The following is a 19700-nucleotide window of genomic DNA, read 5'->3' on the forward strand; positions in this document are numbered from 1 at the left end:
GGGGAGAAAGCCCATCCTTCCCATGGGGGGATTCTCCAGGGGCAGGGACCCCCTGCATGCAGCCCACCCGCCCTCGCCCCCACGAGGCTGCTGGGCTGGAGGCCGACGTGTGCCTCTGCGGCTGCAGGAAGCCTGCACCAAGAACGCCGGCGTTTTCCTAATAAATCCTCTAATTAGGGAATCCCCGCGCTGCCCGCCGAGGGCTACCTGCTGTTCCCACACTCGGGCTCCCCACGCGCTGGTGCTGGCACACGTGCTGCCTGGGGTGGGCAGGCCCTGCTGGGAGAGGGGGCTTGGACAGTGGCCCGGGGGGGGGGTGCCAGCAGAGCCTTTGCCCCTGGACACTAAAAACACGTTTCAGGGCCCCTCTCCCATTCCTGGAAGCTTCTAGGAGGCCGAGGTGCAGGGGCGTGGGGGCTTGGAATCTGGCGGCGGGTTCCAGATGGGATGGACCTCAGGCCTGTGCCCAACAGGTGAGCCGAGAGGGGCTCACCGCCCGCAGTCTGTGGGGTCTGCAGAGCCTCCCTTGGGCCAGGATGGGCTCCCACCCTCCAGGTAGCTTTTCCAAGTCACCAGCACCCTGGGTCTGGGCCTCACCCACACACCCCGACCCCGGGTGCCCTCCTGGATGGCTAACACCCTACACAGGCCCATGCAGCCCCCTCCAGGCCTCTAGACCCCAGGGTGACAACACATTGCCTTCTGCGGCCTGAGGGGTACGCTCGGCCCAGTACCTGTCCCCCTCCCCCGCCCCCCCCCCCCCGTCCCCTGCTGTGAGTTCCCACCATAGCCAGCAGGTCACAGCGCCCACAAGCAGAGAAGATGCAAACACAGGCTCCCAGCCATGGAGGGTCCAGCCCAGAGCCCCTCTGCAGAGGACTGCGGGAGGGGACAAAAGAAGGGGTGCACACCGGTTTCCATGGCAACTGGGAAGCCAGCCCGGCCTCAACCAGATCATCATGGCTGGAGAAAGAAATCTACATCCTAATTAAACCTGGAGAGGCCACCGTGGGGCAGTCACGAGTGAGGCGGAGGGGGCCGGGGGCAGGGAGCGACACAGGCTGGCTTCCGCCCCCCTCCGGGTCCCCCCTTCCCTCGCCCCGTGTCCCCCGGGCCCTCTGCCTTCTTTACTCTCTTGTACAGTAAAACTCAGGCGAGGCTGCAACTCCGTCTGGGCCAGATGCCTCACAACTCCCAGTCCCGGCCGGGAGGTGTGGGGAGGGGGCCGCCCCTGCTGGAGAGTGGACGGTGCCCCCGAGCAGCGCGGTGGCAGCAGCATCAGCAGCAGCCGTGAGGCCCCGTCCAGGAAGTGGGGAGGGGCGAGCCCCCCACCCATGCCCACCGGGCAGCTGGAGCGCGTTGGAGGCGGAGGCGCCTGGGAGGGCGGGGGCGGGGGCACTGTCTCTCCCCGCCCGCCCGCCTGCCCGCCAGGCCTCAGAGCTCTGCAGATAAACAGTCTAAATTAGGAATTAAAACACTGCCTGCTCCCCCCAGCCACAGGCCGGCCGTATTTCAAACGTGCAGGAAACACCCTGGCCCCTGCCTGGAGCCCCCGCCTTCCCCACGGGGTTCTGGAGGGTCGTGCCATGCCGAGGGAGCAGGCCACCACAGGTCCCAACGAGGCACAACCACTCACCCTGGGGCCAGCACCAGGCCTGGGAGAGACGGACAGAAGGGCAGGCCTCCCTGGGCCAGAGTCATGCCACCCTGTCCAGGGCTCCCGTGAGCCCAAGGAGGAGGCTGGCACACGGTGGGCGAGGGGAGCCGTCGGTGGGGGCGTGCAGTGCTGGCCCGGTGAGCACCCTGCCCCTGCCCCGGGAGAGGCCTTGGGGGCACTGGACTTGGCCTGGACACTGTGGAGGGCAGGGCAGCACCCCCGCCCTGAGCTCCAGGGCGCATCCCCAACTTCCTGCTCACCCGCTCCCAGGGGGGCTGCGGGGGGGCTGGCCTGGAACAGGGTGTAGCCCTGGACAGCGTGCGCTCCGTGGTGGAATTCCAGGCATCAGACAGTCAACAACTCAGGACCAGGCCCAGGGACTGCCCCCTCTGCCAAGGCTCAGCCTGGGGCCAAGAAGCCAGTCCAGAGGGTGCCACCTTCCTGGGGGGGTCTGGGGAGGTGACTGGGGCTCAAGGCCAGTGGAAGCAGGTGTGTGTTGAGAGCTGAGAGCTGGAAAGGCCAAATTAGCAATGACGGGGAAGTGCCCCCTCAGCCCCTCCCTCTGTACCGTGCACCCCGCTCGGCTGCCGTCTTGCTCTGCCCTCGGCAGGGAGGAGCAGATGCTTCCTGGGGTGTCTGCTGCCACCCCCCCCCTACCCAGACCCCATGAGGCCATGTCTCTTTGCTTGGGAAGGGACCCCAGCCTCCTCTCTTGTCAGAACAACAGCCGCCCCCCAGCCCCACCCCAGCCCAGCCTGAGAAACGTCCGGTCCAGGCTGGAGGTCCCCACCACCCAGACCCCATGAGGCCATGTCTCTTTGCTTGGGAAGGGACCCCAGCCTCCTCTCTTGTCAGAACAACAGCCGCCCCCCAGCCCCACCCCAGCCCAGCCTGAGAAACGTCCGGTCCAGGCTAGAGGTCCCTGGACAGAGGGACACAGCCATGGGCCGGGCCAAACTCCTGCCCTCTGTGCCCCCGCCAGGCGACGGCTCTGCTACCTGGAATTACCTACTGCCTTCCCTCCACTTCCCCAGCTACCCGACCCTGTGGACGTGCAGAGCCTCAGGCCCAGGGCACGTAAGCCCCTCAGCCTCCCTGGGACAGGCAGGGGCACAGGGGTTCCAGGCCGGCCTCCCCTTCACTGGGGCCCCAGGGGTGGGGGATTTAAGCGCAGGGGCAGCACCAGGACAAGCAGGGCTCTGAGGGCCTTGTTTCAGGCCTGTGCTTCAGACCCTCACAGGCCAGCAGTTTCAGAGTGGGCGCTGCCAGGGGCCCACCCAGGTGTGCGGCTGGAGGCACCCAGGGGCCTGGGACCGCTTGTCAGGTGGAGAGGGGGGAAGCTCCCCCAGGGGCCCTGCCTTGTGCTGGGGGGTGTGGGATGCGCCCTGGGCCCCGAGAGACCAGAGAACCGGGAGACAAAGGCAGGGCTCAGCCAGCGGCCGGTGCTCCGGGAGATACCGCGGGGCCTTCCCTGCAAAGTCCTGTGTTGCAGCCCAGCCCCCTGCACGGTGGTCGTATTCGCAGGTGGGGTCTTTTGAGAGGCGATGGAGGAAAAGTGAGGCCACAGGGCAGGACCCTGATCCAGAGCACATCCCAGTGAGACAAGAGCAGGACGGGCAGGCACAGAGGGCAGAGCCACAGGCGGAGGACAGGGGCCCGGGAGGAACCAGCACTGCCCACCCCCAATCTGGATGTCCAGTCCCCAGGACTGCAAGAAACACATTTGTGAAGTTTAAGCTATCCATCTGCGATGCGCTGCCACGGCCACCTGAGCGGGCTGCTTCAGAAGGCATGGTCCGGGGTGTCCCAGGGGCCCCAGGACAAACAGCCCCTGAGCAAGGGGTGGGAGAGGGTGTGCTCAGCAGTCTGAGGGGTGGGTACTCCCAGCAGACTCCTGAGCTGGGCACAGAGGGGCTCTCGGGTCCACAGATATACTGGGCATCACCCTGACAGGAACCCCCATTCCCACCCCACTGCCCTCAGGGCCCTGTGGAGACCACCTCCTCCAGGAAGCCCTCCCGGCCTGCAGCTATGCGCGATGACTAGGGAAGGGCCGCCTGCCTCCTACCCAGCACCCCTTTCAGCGGCTCCAGGGTGTCCCGCAGCAGCTGGAGAGAGAGCTAAACCCCCAAGTCCAGTGGCTTCTCCGCCCAGACTGGGGAAGCCCAGAGCACACTGAGCCATGGCTGACCCAGTCCTAGAGCTGGGCCCCCGGGGCAGACAGAATCTGTCCGCTTTCCATCCCCACGCCGGCACCTGCCCCGCAGGAGCGCCTCAGATACCTGGGCCAGAGCAACTCACTGATGTCCGCCTCACATGCCCACTGTGTGCGGGCCCCGGTGCCCGGCTAGCGTCAGAGGAGACCGGACACGTGGGCTCCTCGGGGTGGGCCAAGGGTATGGAAGGTCCCTGCAGGATGTTCCCAACACAGGACACGGTGGACACCAGCCTCACCTCTCACCTTCATGCCCCAGGATTCTGGTCCACCTCTTGGGTCCCCCCACCCCCACAGAGCCCGAGGCAGACGGGCGTGAGCACTGGCCTGGAAATGAGCAGCCAGCTCTAAGGCCCGGGGGCCCTAGGCCTCCCAGGAACAAGCCAGATCCCTGGCTGTGACCACTCCAGCTGCTGCTCCCTCCGGCGTTCTGGGAGCACCTGCTGGTGCCAGGCCTCCAAGCACCGCGCACATGGGGGGCCAAGACAAGATCCCACCCTCTGTGCTTTTTTCCTAACAAAACGCCACAGACTCTGGCACCTCTGCTTTCTGAGTCTGGGGAACCCCAGGTGCGACTGGTGGAGGGGGTGGAGAGGCAAGTGGCCGGGATGCCCTGGAGACAGGACTCCCAGGCTCTCCGGGTTGGGGGCCGGGGGGTCTCCAATCCGGGAGCAGCCCTAGATGCACGAAATCGCTTTATGTAACCCAGGCCAGGCGGGTAAAGCAGGAGCCGGGCTGGGGATTAGTGACAGGCGTTGCCATGGCAACCTGATTAGTCGGAAACGTCGTCTTTGGGAGTGCTCGGGCTGCGCAGCTCTGCAGAGGTAAAAGGAGACCCCAGAGATTCATTAGCAACAGGTTCCCATGGCAACCGCGCCAAGCTCATTAATAATTTTTTTTTATTCCTCGTGTGGGTGTTGAAATTCTCCAGAGGGCTGATGGAGAGATGGATGCCAGGCAAACACACGCCAGCTACTCCCACCCCCAGGCCAGCACCACCCGGCCCTGGGCTTGGCCCCGCCCCACCCATGCACTGTCTGCGCACCCACCTGGGTGCCAGGATGCGGCGCCTGGCAGGCCACATGGCTCTGACGGTCCTGCCTGGACGGTCCATCCCAGGGGGATTCAGTTCAGAAAGGCTGCTCCACCCAGGAGGCCGCCAGGCAGGGCCCCTTTTCTAAGCCAACTGGACAGCCCTGCCCACCTCCCAGTGGTCACCCTGGAAGCATCTATGGGTGGGCGCGTCCTGCTGGCTCAGGGGGCTCAGGCTCGGGCGGGGTGGGGTCCCTCCCCAGGGACTAGCGCCAAGGCTTCTGCAGACCACTGGCTCAGAGACCCGAGTTCGGGGCGCACGAGGCAGGAAGGAGGTGCTGTCTGGGAAAAGGCTCTGGCATCTCCAACGACAGGATGCATTTCCCCAGAGCCCAGCAATTCCGCTCCTGGACACAGCCCCAGCAGAACTCGGACTGCTCACGGCAGCACACATCACAGCGGCTGAAAGGTGTGACCCGCCATGGCCACCACCAAGTGAACAAGGAACACGAGGTCCGCCACATCAGCCTAAAAGCAGTGACGCACCATCGTGCTCCGGCCTGGACGGGCCCTGAGGACACCGGGCTCAGAGAGGGACACCCGACACACAGGGTCACTTACGTGGGACTCCCCTTCTACGAAAAGTCCAGAGCGGGCACACCCTGAGACAGGATGCCGACCGGGGGCGCCGGGGCCAGGGTGGGGCTGGGGAGGGCTAGCGGCTGACAGGGACGGGACTCCCTTCAGGGTGATGGAAAGGTCCCGACGCTGACTGTAGTGACAGGCGCACAACTACAGCAAAGAGCATGGACCCGGGCGCTCCGCGTGGGCTATACTGATGCGCGTCACACCTCGCCAAACTCGAAGGGGACAGTGGGCTCCTGGGGGGGACGGCCTGCACGCCGGACCCCGGGGCCTTGCAGGGACCTGCTCTGACCCTCAGTTTTCTCAACAGTAGGCAGAAGTCGGTGCTGACACGGCTGCCTCAGGGTCGAGACAGAGCAAGGGGCTCCCCATGGCAAACGGGTGAGCCTCTTGGCCACTGTTCCCCTGGCCTGACGTCAGAGGTGCCTGGGTGCCCTCCCACCTGCCACATGTAGGAGAGTGATCCGGGGCCCAGCATGGCCTCCCAAGGGGCACCCCGGGAAGGACTTGGTGATGCCCGAGTGAGAAACCACACAGGGACTCCCTGCCTCTGGGTCCTGGTCGCACGGACGGGACACGCGGCCTGGGGCGCCTGTGAGACGCTGAGGAGTGGTCGCAGCAGAGGACCGTGGCCGTGGGTGACGCGAGCAGCCCAAGGCATGCTCTGAGCCCCTCGCGCCCCAGGAGGTGAGGCCGCTCTCACACCCAGGGGGCAGGTCCAGCCTTGACCTCAGGAAGGAAGGGAGACCTCGGCAGGCGAAGTGGGAGCCAGGTGGGGATGAGAGCTCAGCCAGGAGGAGCTGGCTCCCTGAACCCTGGGCCCAGGCACCCCCTCCCCGACCCCAACGCCCAGGAGTCCATGGTCCAGGGATGTGCTTCATGATCCTTTGTGCCCCAGGTCCCCAGTTCCACCCTGCTTCTAGAATGTTCCTCAGGCCCCACCTCTTGCTCCTGCATCCAAGCAGCGCCGCGCTCAGCAAATGGGGGTGCTGGGTGGGGTCCTTCCCAGGGACCCCAAGTCTCCACGCTCGGCCAGCCTCCTTCCACCTCGACCCCACTCCAGATGGTCCACCTGCCGCCACCCCTCATGTGTCCCACCCTGTGCCCCCTCCCCACACAGGTCATTGTCACCTTCTGCCCCTCCCCCGCCATGTACCCAGTGTGGCATCCTTCACGGCCCAGAATGACCCTCAGAGCAGCACTGGAAGAACGCCACCCCGGGCCCGGAGCAGTAGGCCTGCTGTGCCCAGGGCACAGCGCACGCGGACAAACGTGGCCGGCTCGACATCGCAGCAAAGTGGCAGGCCTGCTCTGTGGCCCGAGCCAGCGGCTGCCCTGCCAGCAGCCCAGGGGACACGTCCTCGTCCATCTCGATGAGGCGCTAATGCAGGCTGACTCATCAGAGTGCAGCCGCCAGGTGACCGCTTGAAAGACAAAGGGACGGGATGCGGGACCATGTGGCTCCCGCCTGGCCTGGCCGGAAGAGCCCAGGACCCTCGCACCTTCCTGCAGGCTCCCAGGCTGCCCAGGGGACCCTCCCAGTGCCCCTCCTCGGAACAGCACTCGTGGCACTCCCACCTATTGTCAGATGCCCCCACACCTGTCCCCTTGCCTGAGCCCCACCCTCCAGGGCTCGCCCACCTGGCCTCAGCCGCCCCCAGCAGCCCGGGAGCAGCCACACTGCTCACACCCACGCCCTCGGCCTCACACCCCAGCCCGCCCCAGACACTGTCCACAGGGACCAGCACCTCTGCTGCCACTGGGCCGGGATCTCCCTGTCTGCCCGTCCTGCCCCAAGAGCCGGGCCTGAGGCAGGATGCCCACCACACCTGCGAGCGCCTGGGGCTGGGCTTCAGGCCTCTGGGGGAGCCGCCTCGCCCCCAGCCACCTCGGGCAGTGCCTCCTAGAAGAGGACACAGGAGCAGCCTGAATCCAGACACCTCCAGAGCCCCTGCTGCCACAGCGGGTCTGCAGCTAGGAACGCGACCCCTCACCCGCCAGCCGTCCGGGCTGCATCCTGCAGGACACCCTCGGTCGCACCAGGCACGGCCAATGCTGGGCTTCCTCCAAGGCTGATGCAGTCAAACGACCCCCCAGGAGCTGCAACAAAGCCCCCAAGGGCCAACGGCACAGGGAACACTCGCTGAGCAAGCAGCTCAGCCCTGCACAGGGGATTCTGCCGTCTCCATCCACCCAGAAGGCACCCGAAGGCCCGATGTCCTCACGGCACCTCCTCCAGAAAGCCCCCCAGGATCCCCAGTGACACGACCGCTTGGGGTCTGGCCAGGCCTCCAAATGACCGATTTTACGGTTGGTTTTCTGTCTCCCAGGAGCCCTGCTCCTCGTTGGAAGGTCTGACATGGTTTCCCCCAGTGGGGCCTGCCTCTCCCAGGGGACGGAGACAGGCCGAGGGCGAGAGACCAGGCACCACAGGCCGGGGGCTTAGGCTACAGGAAGGCTTCCTCTCTGAGTCCAGAGGCCAGGAGCCCGTCGGCAGGCTGGTCTGTCTGGGGCCGTGAGGGCGCTAGTCCCAGGCAGGCCTCTGTGGCGGCTGCAGGAAACCCAGGGTGTCCTGGGGTGTGGCCGCCTCGCCCATGTCTGCCCCCACCCTCCCGCGGTCTCCCCGTATCTGCACCTGCTCCTCTCGGACTGAGGGCCCGGCTCAGGCTGACCTCATCCCAACCTGTGTCCCCAAAGACCGCACTTCCACATGAGGTCACCTTCCGAGGTCCGGGTGGACGTGAACTTGGGGACACGCTCAAGCCAGTGCAGTGGCCTACACACGCCGGCCTGTGTGGACGACGAGCAGAGCCACACCTTGGACGCTGCACGCCCAGCCAGGTGCGGTCCCCCTGACACTGCCTGCCTGCCCGGAGTGCCCACCCTGCCAGGACCCCCTCTGCGTAGTGATGCCGTCTATAGGGCAGGGCCAAGTCCCCAACACTGCCACTGTCACGTCCATTTCTTTGTCCCCTTCGTGGGCTCCCTGGAGCCAGCACCGAGAGCAGATCCTGGGAGGTGTGTGGCTTCAGGGGCCTGACCCGCTCTGTGCCAAGCACACGGAGCTCCGGGGGATGTGGGTGCCCAGACCCGCCGACAGGCAGGCCCCTTCTTACAGCCGCAGGCAGCACAGAGATCAAGGCCAAAACGGGCCCATCTGGTCCCAGGCCTCCCGGGGTGCCTGGGAGGGGCTCAAAGGTCACCCTAGTGGCGCCAAGTGGGCAGCCTGGGCCTGGCACTTGAGAACCTGGGGGGCAGCTCCCTCCACGGGCACTGCCCAAGAGCTATCGCTGCAAGGGAGGCCCAGAGGAGTTGACAAAGCCCTCCTCCAAAGAGCCCAGGCTGCCAGCCCAGGGCCCAGCAGATGGTCCCAGCTGCCCCATCTCCCTGGGCAGGATGGGGATGGCTGCCCGTGAGGGGTTGAGGGGCACAGGCCTGCCCCTCGGACCAAAACACTGGGGTCCAGAAGGCGACCTGTCCACCAAGGCCCCTCAGCTTTGGGGTGGTGGCCCTCATGGCCTCTACCTTTGGTGCAACAGGACCCCGCCTCTGACACCCTGACGGGGCCTGGGCCGGGCCCCGGGCTCAGAGCCAGCCCCCACCTCACTGCCCTGGACTCCAGGGACACACACTCAGTCCATCCCGGAGGCCCCACCACCTTCTGGAAGATCCCCTGGGCCTCCCCCCACCCCGTGAACACACCCAATGCTGCACACACCCCCTGCAGGCTGGGGCCAGAGCCCGGGCACCCTCAGAGCTGCTCCTGGGGCCAGGGCTGTGTCTCGGACAGGCCTCCAGAGCCCCCGCTGCATGGTCCCCTCACCAGCCAGCTGGACTGGGCCCTTCACCTCGGGAACCGGGTCTCAGCGGTGGGAAAGGAAGAGGTGTTTTTTTGTTTTTTGTTTTTTTTGCATTTTTGCCTTTTCTAGGGCCGCTCCTGCAGTATATGGACATTCTCAGGCTAGGGGTCTAATGGGAGCCATAGCCACCAGCCTACGCCAGAGCCACAGCAACGCGGGATCCGAACCGCATTTGCAACCTACACCACAGCTCACAACAACACTGGATCCTCAACCCACTGAGCGAGGCCAGGAACCAAACCTGCAACCTCACGGTTCCCAGTCAGATTCGCTAACCACTGCTCTGGAAGAGGTGATGTGAATGAGAAACAAAGGCACAGGCGGGGCCACCACCCAGGCTGGGGGACAGCAGCCACACTCCCCTCCTGTGACCAGGAAGTCCTGCCCGGCCCCCCTGGTGGGAGGGGCTCAATGAATCCAGGGGCCGCACCCCCCAAAGGGGCATCAGGGTGCCCCCAGCCCAGCCCCCACCCAGTGAGGGGCTGAGACACAAGGGCCTCTTGCCGGGGACTCCACCGGGTGCACGTGGACAGGTGGGGAGAGAGAGATGATGGCCACCCAGAAAAGGGGCGCTGACCTCCCAACCCAGCACCCCGACCTCACCTGGAGGCCAGCCGGGAAGGGGCACTGGCAGAACTCAGAACAAGGAGAGAACAGTATGACAAATAGGCCAGTCGCCTGCCAGGCACCTTGGCACTGATGCTGGGTCAGGCTTTGCCCAGTTCCAGGCAGTGGGATGGGGGCCATGCCCACCCAGGAGAACTGGCCTCCTCCCTGTGCTGCCAGCCTGCACGCCGGCCCCGAGCACCCAGCCCACTCTGTCCAGGCTCAACCACAAGGGCTTTCGTTAACATCTGCTCCCTATGCGCCCGCGCCCCAAGCAGAAGGAAGAGCTGACATCGCGGGGCTGGTACCCCTGCACCTGTAGAGACCCGGTGGGGGAGGGGTCCCCTCTCCCCCAGGGCAGCCCTACGGAGGGTGTTCGGTCTTCTCACTGTTGGACCTGCCCGACTGTGGCAGAGAGAGAAGCGATGGGTGAGGCTGAGCAGGGGCCGTCCTGGGACCCGCCTTGGTCCTTGTCAGCATCGTGCTGGGGGGGGGGGTGCTTCTAGAGCCCCTGAAATCCCACGCATCCAAGAGCCACTCGGGTCCTGGAGAGGCGGGCTCACAGCATGAGGCCCCTGCCCCCCATGGGCAGCTGGGAAGGACCTCTTGGTCATGGGAGGGGAGTCTAGCCACTGTCCCCAAGCCTGGGTGGTGGCCCCCCCCCCGTGCCTTTGGGGCGGGGGGGGGGGAGGCAGGGCCCTCGCTCACACTCCAATTTAACACACTCATCAACCATCTCCACTACTCAGGCTCCCTCCACAGGGAGCCCTCCCTGCTCGCCCCAGCAGAGGGGCCAGCGTGCTGGCCGCCAGGGGCCCCGGTGTCCTCGCGGCCTGCCGTTTGGCCACGCGAGGCGGGGCAGCCTCGCCTCGAGATGTGCAAGTGTGTGTGTGCACAGCGGGGCCCCTCCCCAGCAGAACGACACCAAGCCGCTCCTCACTCTGCGAAGACAGCGCAGCCGAGCAGCCCCCATCTGTCATCTGCGGCGGGCGCAGTGCTCTGGGGACGGTGCCCGAACCTGCTGCCAACGCGTTAGGCTGGGCCACTTCCCTCTGAGACCCATCCCATCCAGGTGGGGGAACAGGGCCCTAAATCACTCTGCGTCTGCCACCGCGGGCAGGCGCCACCACTTTAACTGCCCGCTGCTCGGGCGCACGTGGCTCAGAGATGTTTCCAGCTCCGTCAAAGGCAACCGCTCACCAGTGCGGGGAGCGCGCAACTAGTCTTTTGTGTCAGAGTTAAATACCCACTTACAAGAGAAGAGAGAAAAAAATATATATTCCCAACTTGGCGGCGAGGGCTGCCACCCCCTTCTGGGCGGTCTCTGGTCTCAGTGCGACACCCGCGTAAATGAAGGTAACGTCTTTCCTGCCTGACCTTGACTGCCAAGGCCAAGGTCTAGACTCTGGAGCCTGACGGGCTGCTTGGATTCATCCCGGGATGTTTGACAGGCTGGCCCATCCCCCGCATTCCTTCGCATCCTGACCCTGGAACGGGGAGTCCCGCCAGCAGCTCTGGGGAGCCGCTGCCTCGCCTGCTGCCCCGCCTGCTGCCCCAGGAAGGGGCGAGGAGCACCCAGACCACCTCTGAGCTCCTGTCATGCCAAGGAGGGCGCCCACAGCATCCCGCAGTCAGGATGGAGACTGGGCGGTCAGAACGTGATGCCCGCTGCATCTGAGAGCTTCCTTTGAAGGCTGGCACTCGTAGCCACGTCTTCACCTTGGACCCTGCCCCTGCGGTGCCCTCCACCCTCTCCTTGACTTCTCCCCCAGCCTGGTCCCAACACAGCTCTTCCCTTGGAGAACAAGCCCCAACCCAGCTGAGGCAGACCCCCACCCCCCCACCCCCCCCCCCCCCCCCCCCCGCACCCGACGGCTCCTCCCTTGCCCTCACAGCATGCCCCCACCTGCTTCAGCTGCACCGACACATTCCACCAGCCTCAGGGCCTATGCGCAGACCGTTCCTTTGCCTGGGACACGGCTGCTCCACGCCCACCCCCTCCAGGTCTCTTCCCCTGAAGGGTCCCTGTGTCCATCAAGCAGAGAGTCTCCCTGGCTCCCCACCACCACCCCAAAGCCTCCATGTGGCCCATCCCACCCACCCGAGCACCCCCACCATGGTCAGGCCAGCCTCACCAGACACACACTGGAAGCTCTGCTGGGAGAGCCTGGTGGGCCCAGCACAGCGCTCAGGCCAGGAAAGGTTTGTGTAGACAGACCGCCCTGAAATGAGTGCTCGCAAGAGCCCCTGTCTCACTCTACGTGGCTCTCCCCACCCCCACAACGTCCCCACGGTCCAGCTGGGCAGCAGATGTGGTGGCCAGGGCCACACTCGGCCTTGCCATGCCACACATGGGGCATTAATCAGTGCTTTCTGGCCTCTGCCAACTAATCAGGCCACCGAGCTGGAGGAACACCAACTGTCTGCTCAGATCCCAGATCGTACCCATAGGTTCCTGGGTGGCAAACGAGGCAGGGCTAGAAGCCTAGGCCACTGCGGAGAGGGGACCTCGGCCAGGCCCCTCCCTGGGCAGCATCACAGCACTGACCGTGACACAGACACAGCCAGGGCTCTCCCAGACGAACGCACCTCAGCTCGCACGAATTCTCCCTTCTACACCCCCCCCGCCCCCCCCCGCCGTCCCAAGGTCTTCCTGTTCCTTCTCACATCCACCCAAATGGCCCAGCCCAGCCTCACCTCCTCCAGGAAGCCCTCCTGAGCCCAAAAGCCAGAATGAGGACACATCACAGCCCTGCTCTCAACTTGGGGACCAATGGGAGCTCAAGCCCATGTCCAGGGACCCCGAGGGGCAGCCACCCAGGGACAAGGCTCCCCCAAGCCCGCCTCCTGCAGGCCTCCTGCCGGGGAACCCACTGCTGATCCCCAGGAAGCCTCCCTGCCATGGACTCTGATCTCCACTGCCACTCGGTGGGGGAGGATCTTTCCTTGGCTCCCCTCCCCTCCCCTCCCGCGGGCATACAGTCGGTGCGCAGCATGAAATCGTGCCCCGGAGGGAGCAGGAGGTGACAGGGAGGCCTGGGGCTGCAGGCCACTCGGAGCCCTGTCCCCCATCCTTTGTCTTTCAGAGGAAGCCGGGCAGAGCCAGGTACTCCAGTGAGACACACGGACGCACCGGCCAGGGGGCAGCCTGGGGATTCTAGGTCCTGAGAAATAAACACACTGGTGTCGGGATCGGGGTGGGGGGTGGAGGGGAGGTGGAGGAGGCGGCAAGGACAGGACAGGGACGGGGGGCGGGGGGGGGCGGTCTGTGCTCCACAAAGCGCTCAGGGGTCATGGCCACAGGATCAGGAAGGTGAGGACACGAGACCAGCCACTCATGTCCGGCCTTGTGGGGCCAGATGGGTGCTGGGGGGCAGGCGAGGGCAGATGGGGGCCCGACCTTTGCCACGTCAACGCCCCTCATGTCCCCGACAGGACGCCCACGCCCACTGAGGGCCCAGACGCTGGCAGCAACCACCGAGCCCAGGGCATGAGTCTGGGGCCCTGACGTCCAGGAGGCGCTTTCAAGGACCTGGGCTCACCTCCCTAGGCTCCCTGCCGGCACAGCCCTGTAGGTCCTGCAGACTCAGACTCAAGAGCCAGGCTGGGCTCACCCTGCTCTACCCTCGTGACCTTGCCATGCCCTGCGTCCTCCCTGGGCCCTGCGCCTGGGGCTCTCGGGGCCCAGCCTCTGGGACACACCTCCTGGAGATGCCCACCACCCCCAAGTGCCCCCGTGGCTGCTTCCCAGTCCCTACACACCCCAACGGGGCCACAGCCGGTCCCCAGGCTCACATGGAGACCGAGACAGGGCCCCCTTCCCAGCCTCCAGCATCCCTGGGAGGCCCCGCCCGGCCTGGGTGCCAGGAGGAGGCAGCTGCATCACAGCCGCGCCAAGGAGTCAGGAACCCCGGGGGAGCCCAGGCAGAACACAACCCAGAGCAGCTACAACACACAGATCCCACCCACCCTCCTCTATAAATAAGCCTGTGTAGGAGAAACAGCGCTCGCCCCAAAAGTTCCAGCACAATTATATTTTCCAGAAGCAAAGTAAATCAATAAGGAAAATGCCGTCCTTGGAAGCTCCTTCGCTGTGAATCGCGTGTCCCTCAAGGCAGGGACGGAACGCACGTGCTCCCTCGTGTGGGGGGCCATCCACGCGGGGGTTCTGGAAAGTCCGGGCCTTAAGGAAGGCCTCGTCCTCTGTTCCAACCGCCGATCTCGTCCCAGCTCAGGGCTGGGCTGGGCGGACCGCCTGGGACTCTGCCAGCCGCCGGGGAGCGAGGAGCTGCTTTACGGAGTGTGGGTTCCAGAGCAAACCCCATCGTCCCACTTCCCTCTAGGCAAGTTTACCCTGGGCAGTGGGCAAGGCTCCGGAGAAGGACGGCAGGGCTGCTGATGGGACAGCCACCTGCAGGGAGGGACGCCGAGGCCCAGGAGCACCCTCCAGCCCAGAACAGACGCCACCGGGTCCCTGGAGAACCACAGCCCCCGCCTCTCACAAGCTGCTGCTCCTCCCAGGAACGAGAGGCTCCGAAAGCCTTGCTGAGACCACGGGGTTCCCCGAGGGGCTGGTCCCCACCTGTCCGGGCCCACTGGCCTATTTTAGGCACCTCCACACCAGGGCCTGGCATCTGCTGGAGGCGAGCAGCCGTCCCCACACGCTGGGGCCCACCCCGCTCGACAGATGCAGCTCCTCCACACCCCTGCCAGCCCCAGCCCCCGCCCCAGCCCCTTGCCTCACCCCACTTGCGCGTGGCAGCGCCCCACCTCCCCTGCGCCGAGTAACACAAACAACCTTGCGAGCCGTCCCAAAGGACGCAGCCTGCCCGGAACAGCCAGAACACAGGGTCAGCCTCGGAAGACTCTCTGGGCCGCATAGGGACAGAGTAGCCAGACGTGGGGGCTGTCAGGAGAGAAACTGCAGGCCTGCTCCCCTCCCTAACTGGTCCCGCGAGTGCTTGGAAGTGACCTACACATGGGGGGCGGGAGCCTCCTGTCCCAGGGCCTTAGGGCACCCACCCCATCACCCACCACCTCCCCCAAGTCCGGCCACCTTCCCGCCAAAACGAGGTGGTCTGGCCATCTCCAGGCGGGGATCTGGACAGAGGACAAGCCTACAGCCACCCTGCAAGCTCAGCCTGGCAGGGGTCAAGCCCAACCAGGGGCTGGGCCACGCCGGGGGGTGGGGGTGGGGGGGCCCTTGGGCCCTGGCCCCTCCCTCAAGCCACCATGGCTCTCTTCACAACCATAGGGGTCCCCTGACTCTGCCCAGGTCTGGACTTCAGGGAAGGAACATTCGGCGCTTGTTACTTTCCTGGTACAAATCCCTCTTTGGGGTGTGATGTCTGCACAGTTAAACCCACAAGGTAGGAAAGACACACGCAGGCCTCCCTCCCTCCTGCCTCTTCCACGCCAGCGTAAGTTCACATGCGAGGTCCCGCCTGGCAGCCTCCTCTCCTCAGCACCGCACCTCGCTGTTGCACCGGATCCCCTCAGGCCATGGGGTGGGAATGCCCAGCGCCCAGAGCTCAGCCACTTGGCCACCACCTCCACAGACCAGTGGGAGGACTAGCTGGGACCCAGCCAGCCAGGGCCCGCTGACCATCCCCAAAGGCTACCTGCTGGGGGTCACCAGACCTGCTACCAGCATCTCAGAAATGCCCCCTGCTCCACCAGCTCTGCTCTAGAACCTTCTCCAAAAGTCAGCGTTGCTCTCACCAGGAGCAGAGAGGGTGGCCCCCTTCCTCTCTGGCTAGGGAGGCACTGGGAGAAGGGAAGGGGCACCAGCGTGCCACTGTGCGGTGCCAGCTGCCTCCCTGCCCCCCCACCCCCCACTGCGCATGACTTAAATCAGCCCCAACAGCGAGTTCAGCCGGGAAAGGCGAGTTCACAACCAACGTCCCCGCCTCCCTCCGCGGAGAAAGACCAGCGAGACCGCACAGCCTCCCAGCCCCCAGGGTCTCCCGGGCTCTCCCAAGCGCAAGGCGCTGGAGGAAAACTTTGCTCCCTTAGTGAGGTCCCGGCGAGGGTCCTGCCTCAGATCACACATGCCATAAACCCAGAGAGAATTCCCGTCCTGACCGGCACCCATGGGGGCGGAGGGAGTTCCGATCTCCTCTCCCTGCCGACCCCTCTCCACCGCAAGCCTGCGGTGGCCTCGCTGCTTCTCTCCCCGCCCCTCCAGTCCTGAGCTGGTTCCGGAGCCGGGACACCCCATTCAGATGGAGAAAGCCGCCCCCGCTGCCCGGCAAAGCTCGGCCCGGGGCCGCTTCTTTCGGAGGAGCGCTGCCCTCCTCGCGCCCCTGCCCTGCGCCCTCCGCGCAGCCAGCCCATGCTGGGTCCAAGCAGCCCGAGCGTAGGAGGCACACGTGGAGAGGGTCCCGTGCCCCGGACCTCCATGCCCCCGATCCCCGCACCCCGGCGGCCCGGGAAGGATATGGGTTACAGACCAGCCGGAGACACCAGCTGCGCGGCCGCGTGGTCTGCCCGAGGCAGAAAAAGACCGTGGCCGCCAGTGCCGGGTACGGGACGGGCTGCTCCTCGTCGGTGCCCAGCTCCGCACCACGTTCGGTCGCTGGGCTCTCGGGGGACGACGCACTGGGCCCCGACCCCGGCTCCGTCTCTGATCCCGGCGCCCCAGGGCTCGCGGGGGATGCCGCCGCCGCCGCCGCCGCCGCCGCCGCAGGGCCTGGGGCTGGCGCGCCCAGGGGCACTCGGACCTCTTCGGCCGCCAGCGCGCCCTCGGTCATGGTGGCGGCGGGCAGCACCTGCGGGGGACAGGCAGTGACCAGGTCCCGGGAACGACACTCTCGCCTGCCTCGGGTGGAGCGGATCCGCGGGAAGAGCCACTGCCACCGGGATGTCTTTGTCTTTTCTCATTAGAGACACAGGCACCCCCCGCCCCCGCCCGCCCCCTCCCTCCGGCGAGGGCTGGGCGGCCCCTCCCCCACCGCCGGGGCGGGGGCAGGCGCACGAGGGGCTCCCCCGCCGGCTGCCTCAAGTTGAAGAGGGTCCCGGCGCGCTGTGGGGCGCGCATCCTCGCCGCGTCTCACCTCACTCCGGCGGCCGGCGGCGTCCCTGCGGGCATCGCCCGGGTGGAGTGGTCACCGCGTACCCGGCAGGCGCTCGGCCCCGGCTGGAGCGCCGCCGCCCCCAGCCCGCGCCCCCGGCCCGCGCCCCCGGCCCGCTGGCTCCCGCTCCGGCTCCCGCTCCGGCTGGCCCGGCGGCAACGGCAGCGGTCCGGCGCAGAGGGGTCCGCGGGGCGGACTGGCGCGGGGCACGGGGCGCGGGGGGCGCGGGCCGGGCGGCGGGGCTGCGAGCGAGCCCAGAGCCCGTCCACTCGCGGCGCAGGAAACTTCGGAGTGAGCCCGGGCGGGGCGGGGGGCGGGGCGGGGCCGGCGCGGGGGGCGGGGCCGGGCGGGGGGCTCCGGAGGGGCAGCTCCCGCCCCGAGGCGCGCGCGCGGGGGCGCGAGCGCCGCCCCTCCCCCGCCGCGGAGGTCGCCCCGACCCCCGCCCGGGAAGGCGGAGCCGGGTCGGCCCGCGCCCCCCGTCGCGCCCCCACCCTCCTTCCCGGGCGGGCGCTCGGGGCGCCAGGGGGCGCTCGCGGAGAGCCTTGGCGGGGGAGGGGGAGCGGCGCCGGCGTCCTCCCCGCCCCCAGCTGCGGGGGCGGCCGGAGCCGCGGAGGCGGGCCCTCCTCCTCCTCCCCCCGCTCCCCTCCGCGGCGCGCGCCCCGGCCCCTCCGCGCCGCGGCCGGGGGGTCGGCGAGGGGGCGGGGCCAGCAGGCATGGGCGGTGCGTGGCGGCCTTGGCCGCGGGCCCCTCCCCCTCCGATGTGTCGCCTGGGTGTGTGTGTGTGTGTGTGTGTGTGTGTGTGTGAGTGTGTGAGAGAGATGGGCTGCCGTATCCGTGGGTGGGATTCTGGATGCTCGTGCAACCGCATCCCCCAACACGCGCGCGCGCATTCCCAAGCGCACCTCAGGCAGCTTCTTCGAACTTGTCTCTCACGCAACCCGGTTCCGGTTCGAGACCTGTGGGATCCCGGGGAAGGGCCAGGCCCTCCCGCACCCCTCCGCTCTCACACCGAGATGCACGGGGGACAGAGCTCAGACGCCTGTTCTCCGGGGTCCCACCCAGGTGGGCTCTCTTGCCTAGCTCTTCACGCACGTCCCCACAACCACAGTCTTCTGGCTCCGAGTGCCCAGGGGGGTTGGGCAGGGAGAGCAGCGGGGAGGGGCCGGCTCCCCGGTGGAGGAGAGACCTCACCTCCTCTGGACAAGAGAACGGGGCAGCTGGTCCACACAAGCTCGCTCCAGGGGTCTCAGGCCTCAGCAGATGCTCAGGTGGGAGGGCTGGCGTGCAGACCCCCTCCAGACCTCAAGAGGCTCTGGCAAGGTCACCGCCAGCCGGGGCTTTCCCATCTGTGCGGTGGCACTGCAGAGAGTGTGACCAGGTCGGGGTGGATGCGCTGTCAAGGGCAGAAGGAAAGGGCCTGGGAGGCGCTGTGCCCTCCAGCGCGGGGCCCTGGGGTGAACACCACGCTGCATGCAAGACTGTGGTGGCTCCCACGCAGGTCCCAGGAGGTGTCCTGCACTGGGCTGATCACTGCTCAGCAGCACCTCCTCTTGTATATGTGAACTTTTCAAGAAAAGGAAAACATTTACTCTATTTTAATGCTGCTACTTAGCCGTGAAGGGCCATGGCCGGTAATTAAGGCCCTCAAAGAGCAATTAGTGCCCCAGCCACCTAGGAGGGGGCCTGGGAGAGCCCCAGGCCTAGGTCGCAGGAAGCTTGCAAGGGCAGGCAGACAGGAGAGCCGCAGCAGGGGCTCACGCAGGGCCCTGGACCTCCTGGTCCTTTTCACATGGCTCATCTCATTAAAAGTGAAGGCAAAGCTTGAGATTGGTTCTTGCTGGGGGCTGTGGTTCGTTGGACAAAAATTACTGAGAGTTGACAGCGTGCCAGGTCCTGCATGGAACTGGGGTGCGGTGGCAGTGACCAGTACAGGCCCTGTCCTTGTCCCTTGGAACTTCATTCTGGCAGCGAGGTGGCCACAGACAAGTCTGTGGGTAGAGGATGAAAACAGTTACAAGCTGTGCTAAGCGCCGTGGAGAGCCAGGATAGGGGCCGAGGGTCTGTTTGAGGACAAGGCAGAGAAGCAAGGGGTTCTCTCAGCATGGAGAACAGACTGTGCAAAGGCCCTGTGGCACAGAAGGGAGCCGGAGACTGGGAAGCAGCAGAGCCAGCCCGGGCTGCCCGCACAGCAGTGGGGTGTGCTAAGGTTAAAGAGATAAGAGACGGCCCTGTGGTGCTGGGAATTCTAAATGTGACAGACTGCCACCCTCTGTCACACTCTGCCCTGCAGACATCTGCCGCAGAGAAAGGGCCAGGGAGTTTCTCAGCAGGCATTGTTTTTTAAAGAGCATCTCTAAGCTGACAAAGATCTGTAGCCTTCAGGAGTCCCAGGGCCCGTTCAGAGACCCGTGATGCTACACTGACCATGGCAGGGCCTTGTCCACCTCAGAGTCTTGGAAGACCTCTTCCCAGCACCTCCCACGCCATCCAGCACATCCGAGAACTTTGTCCTCCAAGGCTCCGCGTCCCCGGAGCTGATCCTCACTGACCCTGCGTCCGCGGCAGCGTCCGATGGCACCGACCACACAGGGCAGGCTCGGCTGCGGGGCTGA

The 19700-nt window shown here is 66.3% G+C and overlaps 1 protein-coding gene across 8 annotated transcripts in view; it reads right to left on the reverse strand.

The window, feature by feature from the left end:
• CACNA1H (calcium voltage-gated channel subunit alpha1 H) overlaps nucleotides 1-17189 on the reverse strand; it is a 57446-nt gene extending 40257 nt beyond the window's left edge. For 4 of the 8 annotated variants that reach the window (XM_047781021.1, XM_047781023.1, XM_047781022.1 and 1 more), the window contains exons 1-2: nucleotides 17071-17184; nucleotides 16457-16785 (exon numbers count right to left, since the gene is read on the reverse strand). In XM_047781021.1, the coding sequence (XP_047636977.1) occupies nucleotides 16457-16767 (311 nt within the window). In that variant the 5' untranslated portion in view covers nucleotides 16768-16785; nucleotides 17071-17184. Of the gene's footprint in view, nucleotides 1-16456; nucleotides 16786-17070 lie in introns of all 8 variants that reach the window. The other 4 variants (XM_047781027.1, XM_047781024.1, XM_047781025.1 and 1 more) reach the window with 2 other exon arrangements.
• Nucleotides 17190-19700: the final 2511 nt, after the last annotated feature.

The sequence above is a fragment of the Phacochoerus africanus genome, chromosome 5 (genome assembly GCF_016906955.1).
Source record: "Phacochoerus africanus isolate WHEZ1 chromosome 5, ROS_Pafr_v1, whole genome shotgun sequence".
Taxonomy (NCBI): Eukaryota; Metazoa; Chordata; class Mammalia; order Artiodactyla; family Suidae; genus Phacochoerus; species Phacochoerus africanus.